The 10,819-nt window shown below is 39.8% G+C and overlaps 1 protein-coding gene across 1 annotated transcript in view; it reads left to right on the top strand.

The window, feature by feature from the left end:
* Nucleotides 1–2,382: 2,382 nt before the first annotated feature.
* The window catches only part of MPDZ (multiple PDZ domain crumbs cell polarity complex component), a 64,245-nt gene continuing 55,808 nt past the window's right edge, over nucleotides 2,383–10,819 (top strand). The window contains exons 1-6 of the mRNA XM_026083600.1: nucleotides 2,383–2,433; nucleotides 3,203–3,274; nucleotides 4,542–4,688; nucleotides 5,395–5,562; nucleotides 6,549–6,734; nucleotides 9,443–9,652. Coding sequence (XP_025939385.1) covers nucleotides 2,383–2,433; nucleotides 3,203–3,274; nucleotides 4,542–4,688; nucleotides 5,395–5,562; nucleotides 6,549–6,734; nucleotides 9,443–9,652 — 834 coding nt within the window. The remainder of the gene's footprint in view (nucleotides 2,434–3,202; nucleotides 3,275–4,541; nucleotides 4,689–5,394; nucleotides 5,563–6,548; nucleotides 6,735–9,442; nucleotides 9,653–10,819) is intronic.

The raw sequence follows: 10,819 nt of genomic DNA, 5'->3' as shown, positions 1-10,819 counted from the left end.
AAGAGCAGCAGTGGGTAATAGTCCGAAGCGTGGACAAGCCTTGGCAGTCTTTGCATGACATCTCTCACACGAGCCCCCGGCAGGCCACAAACCTCTCTAGACAAGAGGTCAGGTCGGCAGATAGATGCCTCTGTCCCCTGCAGCAGGGAGTCCCCCACAACAATCATCCGCCGCTTTTTCCGGGTGTTCCGRCAGGGCACAGGGTCTGTTGTCCCAGGTACTTCCCTGGCAGCCATGCCCATCTCCTCCTCATCCTGGAGGGCACTRAVCCTGTTCTTCAGCTTCAGGTCTTCAGGAGGAGTAGGAGCCTTTCTCCTCCCACGAGCAGTGACCAGTTTCCAGCCTTCTTCTACGATGTTATGATGTACCGTTTCACACGGCACAGAGCCCTCTGGCAACTCCACTGCTGTGGGGGGTTGGGACTCCCGAAGCTGCACAGTCTCCGAGAATACYCTGTCTATCTCTTGCTCCGCTTCCCGGATGCTGCGCAGCCTACTGACCTCCTCCCGTAACTCCCTTACCTGACGACACAACTCACCAACAGCAGCACACCTCCTGCAGGAGAGCTGGCTGCCAGCCCAGGCCTCCCGGAGAGGCCCCAAGCACTCCCTGCAGCCTGAGACCTGCAGGGCTGCATCTGCTGTCAGAGGGTCGGTCTGGGTCCCAGCCTCTGRCACAGCAACTCCAACAGCCGCTGGGAAACGCGCTGTGCGGTGTGTCACAACCATACTTGAGGAAATGTACACCACAGGGAACAGAAACAAAGGTCCCTTCACGCGCCCTTCTGCGCAAACTGCTGCCTCTGTTCGCTGCGCTCTGGGAGCTGCGCTCTAGGCCTGGCTTTTATATAGGCCTCTCCCTAGCACTGCCTAAGAGGGTGCTTGACCGCCCAATCAAGGGCCACTGGGATCAAAGGCCCCAACTCCCTCTGGTCAGGGGCAACCAAGAGAGCTCATTAGCAGCAGCCACTCCTAGCTAGAGCTTCTCCCAGGAGAAGTCAAGGTCTCCTGCAGTTGTCCTTGCCTAGCTTCCCCTTTCSTGTTCACAGCAATCACCTGCTAGTTCCTCGGGGGTCCTCAGAAAGCCCACAACTTCCAACAAGATCCTCAAGTTCTAGTCAGAGCTCAAACACTGCTGCGCAAACTGCTGCCTCTGTTACCTGGGCCACCACCATACCTTGTCTTCCTGGCTCCCTGCCGCTATCTGGCTACAGCTCCAGGACTTTTACCTCTCGTGGTAAACTTCCCTTTGACAAATTCCCAAGTCTTCATTCATTTCAGTCTGTGTTCTCCGATAGTGCTTGAAATTTGGTTGCTTGTGACTACTGTTATGGTCCTTCTTATTTTCTTGACAGAAATTCTTATTTTCCAACAGGTATTTCCTTTATTTCTTAAACTCTCAGGCACAGTGCTATGTTTCGGAAGTCCTATCTGGTGATGCATTTTCCAAATCTATAGAGCACTTGATGTGTGTCATAACATTTTCTTGCTTCTGGAGCTAGAGGGGAGCTGAAAAACATCACCCATATGAGTTCTGTAACATACATCTCTTCTGTGTATCTTTTCATAACTTCTACTTCCATTATTCTAGAAAGCTGAAGAATTTCTCTTTAAAAGCTTTCCTCTAGACACTGTCAGGTATTCTGATTTTGGGAAAGTACCATCACATTTGAATGCCACACAGCATCTAAGCAGCTGGCTTTATTTTTAATAAAATTTCAGAGCAATGACTAGGTTTAAAACACTTTATAGGGCTATTAGCCACTTTCATTTCTAACTGAAATCAGTGTGAGTTGGGAACTTACCTGTTTATGTTTGTATGAAGATCCTAGCCTTTGCCTGCAATGAGCATTCAGATTTGAAGAGTTTACTTTGGTATTTCCTGTGTGAGCAGCACAGCCCTTCTAACTTAAATAATTAGGTTTCTGTTAAATCTGCTGTGTTTATTAGGTATTCCATCCAAATACTGCTTTTTGTTTCCTATTGTAGAATCTAAGCTGTTTGAATGAGGAGAAAAATGAGCAGAAGACAATTTCTCTGTAGTTTGAGCTTGTAGATAAACTTCCGATCAAGTTAAGAGTTGCTGCAGTTTGATTTCTTGTCTGTCATTGTATTTCTCACAGCATCATTCCTTTTCTTCTCGGCTTCTCTTCCAATAAGCATTTCATTGCTAGTCTTCGACTGTTAGAATTATTTCTCTTTGTACGTGTGTGTGGATGTGAATCTAATGGAAAAAAAAGAGAGCTGGGACTTGCATTCTCTCACTGCCCTCTAGGGCCTACAGTTTCAAAAAAATCTTTTAYAGTCATTCTCACAGTTTTGAGAACAGTTTGTTTGATTTTTTTTTTCCCCACTTGGACACTTTCTGTAAAGGTTTGTCCACATGTATGCAGGGTCTGTCCGAAAGGAACAGTATGCAGTGTCATGGCTATTGGTATTTCAGCTAGCCCACCAAATCAGTCTGAGCAGCCCACATCAGCCTGATTTAACAGATGCCTGGGGCAYGTAAATTTTTCATTTGTTTTGTGCCCATTCTCTTAGTAAGGTTTCAATAAAGTTATTAAATACTGAGGCTAGTTTAAAAACTTGTCCTTTGAAAAAAATATAGTTAGTTTTGGGGGCTGGAGGTTAATTTAGTGCTATTTGACTACCAGCCCTTAACAGGCCAGCTGGGAGGCATAAAGTAGGAAACGGTATTGAAGATGTAAGAGCTGAGCAGAAGTTTTGGCCATGGCTTATGCCCAGCACAGGTTCGGTGTTAGAACAGAGCCACGTGGGCAGCCTGCGGCTCTCGACACCCGGCGGTGTGTGAGAGCTGGGGTCCCTGCCCCTCCTCGGCACTTGAAGTGCARCCTGAGGGGTGAGGAATATTGGCAGCAAAACAAACAAACAACATAATTTGTTGGTGTTATTTGTTGCAAATTAGTATGCTGAATCTAGTATTGTCCGCAAGTGCAGGTGGAACTTATGAGCTGAAGGGGGACAAAATGTCATTACCTCATCTTTTTGAAAGTTTTTCTTCCTGTTAATCTAAATTTGGTGAGGCAAAACTTGTCAAGTTTTTACAGACACCTGGGAGAGTGCTGATGTCATGGAATGGTTCTGAAGTTCTGCATGACCCACTTACTTTACCAGTGATAAGAATAGACAAGAATGTTTAGTTTGCATCATAGTAATTTCAGACATAACTTTTAGATTTTCAGTTAACTACTGCAGAAGAAGTAGCTCTGAAGACTAAATGGCAGAGAATTATGGGTTCAAGTTATGAGATAGTGGTGAGTAAACTTTGATTACTGTTGTTAAATGCCTCTGATCCATCTGTCTATTACATTGGTTACCTATAGATATGTATAGTATACATTGTGTTTGTGTCTTTATATATACAATGCATTCATATGTTCCTTAATCTGCTGAGATGATTTTATTTCAGTTATAAATTTTGAATACAGATATATATTTTTCTTCAGTGACTCTGGAAAAATAATCACAGGCTTCAAGGGTTGATATGCCTTTGAGGACTGATAGCTGTTTTGCAGGTTTAGTACCTGCCTGGGGGGTATATGTGTATTAGGGAAAAATAAATTTTTGAGATGAACATCAAGACTCACTTGATTGGCTAGAATTTCAAGCTAGTGTCTGAAACCTCCTACCCATCCTATATACTGAATGAATTTGTCACTTGATGTAGTCATCTGAATAACATGTAGGACACTACTGTAACCACAACTAAAAAACCCAATGTCTGAGTTTAGGACTTTATTTCAAAATTCTATGCCCCAAACTCTATTCTCTACAAAAGTTGTTCTGTTATGTATGTGTTTGTCACATACAGTTTCCGCTTGCATATGCTGAAATAATGCATTTATTGTGACGAAAGTTACAGTTTTTACCTGACTGTCCCTTGATCCAAGCATTTTTGCACAAATTCAAATTTGAGTGCACATAGCCTCTTCCCCATTTTACAGAGATCATATTGGATGATATTTTGTTTCAGTTTCTGCACTGCAGGACTTTTTGGTTGTTCTTGCCTCAGAATCTGAAGCACCACAAAAAGAAAGGTAAAAAAGTAGATCTATCTTGCTGGCCTTTTATCCTCACACATGGGGCAATATAGGCACGTTACTCCAAATGTGTATTTTGGTTTCTTTGTGAACAATACTGTGAATCCGTAGCAGTAGTTTTCTTTCCAGAATAGTCTTACTATTTTGTGATTGCATAACTTTCACTGAATATGGCCTGTACATCTCAATTTTTATGCAGTATTTGTATTTTCCTCTCAGTGCTTTTCATCTTACTGGGAAGTTAAAACTGGTTGATTTATTTTGGCTGCTGTTGTTACTTCCCTTAGTGTTGTTACAAAATATAGAACCCAAACTAATACCTTTGAATGTTTTTTGCAACCTGAAACGTTGCATTACACACGACCATATTTCTAGTTCCTCACTTCTGAAATATTCACTTCATTGTATGTGAATTGAAGTGGAAAGTAACAAATATGGCTTTAAATATATCAAAAGTAACTTTATCTTTATCTTCTTCTAGGTGGTTGTAGTTAACAAATTTAGTGAAAGCAGCGGGTTAGGGATAAGCCTTGAAGCTACAGTGGGACATCATTTCATCAGATCTATCTTACCAGAGGGGCCAGTTGGACGAAGTGGTATGCTGTTTAGTGGAGATGAGCTGCTGGAAGTAAGAAAAAATTTGGACTTTATCTTAGTCTGCCTTCAGTAAGATTCTTGTGAAATGACTTGCTTTTCACAGGTTCTGACTTGGGAATGTAGCTTATCTTATTGCATATCAGCACTAACGAGAAGTGTTTGAGCAATCACTTCATATGCATTCTTATGCATATTTATTTATGTAAATAAATATGACATGCATCTCTCAGCTAATAGCTGATTTTTCAGAGATATAATTCAAGGTGACCAAAAAAGTATACTCAACAAAAGAGTTAAGACTTAATAGAAATATCACTACCCCATGACAGGAGTAAACAACTCTTTTCTAAACCATTTTCTTGGAATTAAAATGTGAATTTCCTTCCCACGAATACAGGAAATCAAAACGATCCATCTGTTTTCATGCTTAATATGCCAATTTCCACATGAATGTGCTAATGTTCCTTATTTTATTCCACTCTCTTTCGTATTCATATCTTCTGTATTGTAAACATGGGGGTTCTTGCCTAAGAAGTGCCAGTGTTCATGGTTTTTGTAAGGTTGAGGTGGGCAGTTTATGGGATTTATCCATTCATCTCGAAACTTGTTTAGGTGTCAATTCTACTAAAAAAAATCCAGCAGAATCGTTGACATTTTCTGTTGATAGTATTTTTTAAACTTTTTTATTATTTTTCATTATACTTCTGCTAAACATTGTTTATTCTTTGTTTCTTGAGGTAAATGAGATCTCCTTGCTTGGAGAAAATCACAAGGATGTGGTCAATATCTTGAAAGAACTGCCTATTAAGGTGACAATGGTGTGCTGCCGTCCGGTAGCTTCCCCTATCAGTCACCCAGAAGTATTGGACAGTCTAAGTCTCTCTGAGGTTCAGCTCACAGAAAAGGTATTTTGTTTTAAAATTATTAAGAAAAGAAATGTTTCCTTGAGCAAAACATACAAAGTTAATATAGAAGATTTAGAAGGACCTTTTAGTATTTGGGGATTTGGAATCAAATAAATAGAAAAAGACAAGTTATATTCAGTGACCCCAATTTAAGACAACCAGAAGCTATAGATACTGGTAAGCCCCGGGCAAAAAAAAAAAAATCTGGAATCCAAGAATATCTGCCCAAGTACCTAACGTCTGTTCTGCAGGTGGGCTGTGTTGGTATAGCAAATTGAACTATGTGTTTTTTAGAGTCTGAATATATTAAATCTGATTTTGAACTTAGCTTTCTGGTTTTCTTTTCTGTAGATCTCAGTGTACACTCTCTGGCATACACATTTTTGTCATTCATAGCTTCAAAGCTCTGGGCAACCTGGTGTGCTGAACATGTAGAAAGGGTATTTTTATGAAAAGAGTCACAATGAATTTCAGTTCTGGGCAAGGCACAAAATTTGGCTCATTGTTGTTAGGCTTTTTATGAAACAAAGGGAATAGTAAAACATATATGCCTGTGTATATGTGCATGTGTGTTTGTGTGTTTTCTTTTTTTAAATGTTTTGACTCCTGTCAGTARTAGTATGTTTAGATCAAGGCCTTTTTTTTAATGTTCCATTTAGTAACAGGTATTGCCTTTGTATTTAGATAAAAATATTAATGAGTGTTTTCTAAAGTGATTAGTTTGACAGAAATTCCATTTTGTAAATGTTCTTGCCAATGAGTGCTTTAATATATTTACAGCATAGGTCTTTTGTTACAAAGATACATGATTTCTATGTTAGATATGTCAGACATGTTTGTTAACTATACTGAGTGCTTACACTTTCTCTGTGTTCAGGGAAACATCACTTAGTTTTTTATCTTTTTTTGGTGAACAGAGTTTAGTCTCTGCTAATTCATGAACGTTTGCATATATGCAGTTGGTGGATATTCTCTGTTTTTTCCAGGCTCATGTAGAACTGGGATTCATTGGCTCCTCGGACACAGAGGGAAGAGTTTTGGAAATCACTGATGAGGATCAGAATATGGAAGAGGTGCAAAGCTCTTCCTTGGCGATGTGGGAAACAGAAGTACAGCACATTTTGCTGGAGAAAGGGAGTATGGGACTTGGATTTAGCATATTAGACTACCAGGTAACTTCGATATTCCTTCCTCTGAGCAGAGAACACAATACTTTGCCTTGTTTGAATCTCATTATGTGATCTAAATATGTTTTTTAATTGTAAATGTTAATGTAAGCTAGACAATATAATAAAACTATGTGGATGTCACTGTTAGCAGGCACTCCATTAGCTGTGTTACTTATTCCTCTTACTGTATTAAGACTATAGCTTCTATCATATTAATTCAGAAAAATAATCAGTAGTATACTAGATCTTCAGAAACCTCATCTTCTGGTGCCCCAGGGGCAGTGAATGATGCACACAACTTAGTATATTCGGGCATCTAGCCATATATTTTGCACCTGCAGTTGGGTGCTTAGAACTAGATCCAATAAAGGACTTAGGTGATTAAAGCAGGATTTACTATTGCAATTCCAAAATCCCTCGCTTAGCTGCTGTCTAACCGGGACATGCCTAAATGCTCCAGTTCATTTTGCATTTGACTTCAAAACTCCTGGCTTCTGAGTCTGTGGTTCTTGGTGTGTCCAGATGCTAGGGCAGCTCAGTACCTGTCTGCTGCCTGGGTGTCAAGGTCCAAGAGCAAACACTCCTTCATTCAAGACAGGCACCTGAATTTTAGCGAGAAAGTAGAGTGGAGGTTGTTCTCTGTTTCCTATTGTTTCAGTAAGTATTTTTTCCAAAGTCAAATAATTTCTTCCCGTGGTCCGTATAGGCTTCTGCTCCATTGCTGGTGCCGCAGCAGTGTTAGTTACCCAGTTCTCCATTGGATCTTGTCCTTAAAAGCAGGTTGCTATTTGCATCCGGAGTTCGCTTGCAGATGGAAATTATGCCCACAGGGCACTACTTAGAATTACTCTGTTCCCTAGTGATATTTTGCGTTTGCAAACTGATAAAGGTATATGCAAAGCAGGGAGGTTTAGTAATGAGCACAAAATCTGAAGATTAGAGGCGTAGTCAAATATCTGTTCTATGCAGCAGTGATTACAGTTTAATGTGTTACTTTTGGTGCCCTGAATTGAGACACCACAGCTGAGCCTGAGTATTTCCAGTCCATGTCATCACAAAGTAAGGCATGTTTTTCAACCTGAACCTTCTATGTCTTATTAAGTGTTGAAACAAACTAGGATTGCCCGTATGGCCAGTTACTGCATTTCATTTATGGATGATAATAATGAAGAGTTGTGAGAAGTGCCTTAAATTATTAAATTAGATTGATTATATCCTACAGTTATAGGAATCTTTCTGAAACTTACTATCTCTATTTGGGATTTCATGTTTGTGATTTATTTGTTCAGTATTCTTTCCTCTGCAATGTGGTTAAAGCCTTTCAGTTTGTCAATGAAGTTTATTCTTTCATCTGGGATTGCGAACAATAAACTAGATTTACAGTACATATGCATTCTATATTTGTGCTTTGCTATTTCTGTTGAATTTTTAATTAATTTTCAATGAATAGTGACTAAAGTTGTGGACTATGTTCATATTGATATGCATTCCTCAATTTTTATACAGTGGCAGACCTGTTCATATTGCTCTTTACCCTAGGAAAGAACTATCATGTACACTACAGAGGTGATTTTTTCTAAAGAATATGTCATGCAGTCATTTCAAATGACCATGTAAATACTTGTTGGTAAAATAGTGAGGAAACAGTGTTCAGTCCCAAGTAATGTCTTCAGCAATTCTGGTTGTGGTTCAACTTGTAAATTGTTTTATTGCTCTATGGCAGTTTCCTTATTGCATTAATTGCCATGAGCTGTCAAGGAGCTTCTTAGTCTCCCTCCTTCCCTCTCCCACTTTCTCTCAGATTAGTTTTGAGCAGTCTCTTATTCCTGTATTTTTGGATGCTGATTTTATGGTATGCCTCTTTTCAGTTGTACATCTTGGCATGGAAACTTGTTACAGTTGCATGCTAATTTGTAAATGTTTGCTTTTCTCTTCTTTTTGGTATCAGTAAAGCTGATACTGTGTTATATTTCCTTTTTTTTTTTTTAATATGCGTGCACACAAGTGAATTAAATGTGTTGGTAGCATTAACGTGTATTTATGTTCCTTATGAATATAATTCTGTAAGAATTATGCAAAGGTATTCACCTGTGATAACTGCTACAACAGAACTATGTGTTCCTGTTCTTAAGTATTTGATGGTAGCATGTTTATCAAAATCAATGTATTGGAGAGTGGGGACTATAAAGCAGTTTTCTTTTTAAAAGCAAACTTCTCTTTGTTGTGTCTTGTTGATTGAAGAGTGCTGTACTGGTATTCTGCTATCTGTCTTGCATGCACAAGGACTTTTCTCTTATAAAGTGCTTTCTCAGCTGAGTGAGATCTGGTGCCATGAAGTACAAAACAGCTCTTGAAAATAAGCCCTTTGTTCCGACAGCTGAGTCCAAGGGAGGCTTAAGTCTGTGAAGTTTTCACTACAGCAGAAATATTTCAATTTCTGGTGTGTAATTATTTATTACAGTAAAAAGTGCACTTTGTAGTTTAGCAGAATTTTATACTGGAGATGGAGCATTGCCTAGTAATAATTTTCACATTTAAGAACTGAAAATAGGGGCAAGCCTAACTGTATGGACAGGAGGGTAAGCACCTGCTGAGGGTTCGTCTGGAGCAGGATCTGGTTTCGATTCTTAAAAGTTAATGCATAGAAATTACCCTCTCAAGATGTAAAAGAATAAATAAAATGGAATGCTTTTCTTCTTTCATCTGATTAGGATCCCGTGGACCCAGCAAACACTGTAATTGTAATCCGGTCCTTAGTTCCTGGTGGTGTGGCTGAGCAGGATGGCAGACTTCTTCCTGGAGATCGGCTCATGTTTGTCAATGATACCAACTTGGAAAACGGCAGCCTGGAAGAAGCAGTGCAGGCACTGAAAGGAGCCCCGGCAGGAACAGTTAAAATAGGAGTTGCCAAACCACTGCCTGTAAGGATTTGGGAGTTAGATGGGTACTTTTCATATCTTTTAAGCCGGTATATAGTGGTTCTGACTTCCACGTACACTTTGCATGCTTTGGGGTGTAGYTGGATGACTCAAAGCATCCAGAAAACTATCTTAACCAGATTGCTGTACCTCCTTGCATATAGCAGGGGCCTGTGTAGCATATGAATGCTGTAGTGATTCCAGGACCTAGCATGCTTGCCTTCTGGATCAGGGATTGTAGCTGAGGAAGCAGCAAAGCATCTTGCAACCAACACAGTCTTTCAGGGCTACAGGCTGCCAGGCATAATTTTGTAACCTTCACAAAATCTTCAAATGTGTAAGATGGTGGCATGAAGTCAATTTTATGTTGTTTGTCTGGAATTTGCAAAGTCTGCTTTGCAAAGTCTGCTCTGCTGTAGGTGTAGCACATAGGCAGTTTTTGTATTCAGACTGCACATTTTATATTAGAAAAATGCTAAGTAGCCTTCAGCTCAGACACTATGGGCCTACCTGTTATTTTGATATGTCCATAAATAATGTTGGGCTTGATTTCAGAAGATGATCTCTAACAATTAGAAAAATGAAGGTGTAGAACTGTCTTTCTTTAGCCATCCAGGGGCAAAAATAACTAGCCAGTTTTCAAAGGGAGCTCAGTAACTTAAAGATTTGCTTTGTATGATGACTCAGGGATAGCAAGGAGTTCGAAGTAGAAGGTCCGGTAGTAGCAGGATTACCTAGATAGTGTGTCCGCAAGGGTGCTGTGCAGTTATGCATCCCTGCCGTTATCTTTTAGTAGTTCACTCTCTGTGTTCAGGACAGCTAAGAGTCCTCATTTGCACAATATTTAAGTGTTCACATACCTTTTAATATATTAAGTGCCATAATTTACAAATAAAGGAGAATGTAGAGGATTTCCCAGGATGGAAAACAGCTAATTCAAGGTTACATAGGGATACAGTTAAAGAAAGAGCCCAGGGCTTCCTGAACTATGTTCATTTCCTCACTGACATCTCAGAGAAACAGATTAAAAAACCCCAGTGCAATCCTTTTGACTGTTATCCTGAATTATCCAGAGTAAAGTCAAAGTGTGGACTGGAGGTCCTAGCATGTTACATTTAAATCAGTGGAATGGCACCGGTTTATATGAGCAAAGAAGATTTGGCTCACTGT

Source organism: Apteryx rowi, unplaced genomic scaffold (genome assembly GCF_003343035.1).
Source record: "Apteryx rowi isolate R43461 unplaced genomic scaffold, aptRow1 scaffold_61, whole genome shotgun sequence".
In the NCBI taxonomy this organism is placed as follows: domain Eukaryota; kingdom Metazoa; phylum Chordata; class Aves; order Apterygiformes; family Apterygidae; genus Apteryx; species Apteryx rowi.
Note: the sequence above shows the minus strand (reverse complement) of the source record. Positions and strands in the feature narration are given on the sequence as shown.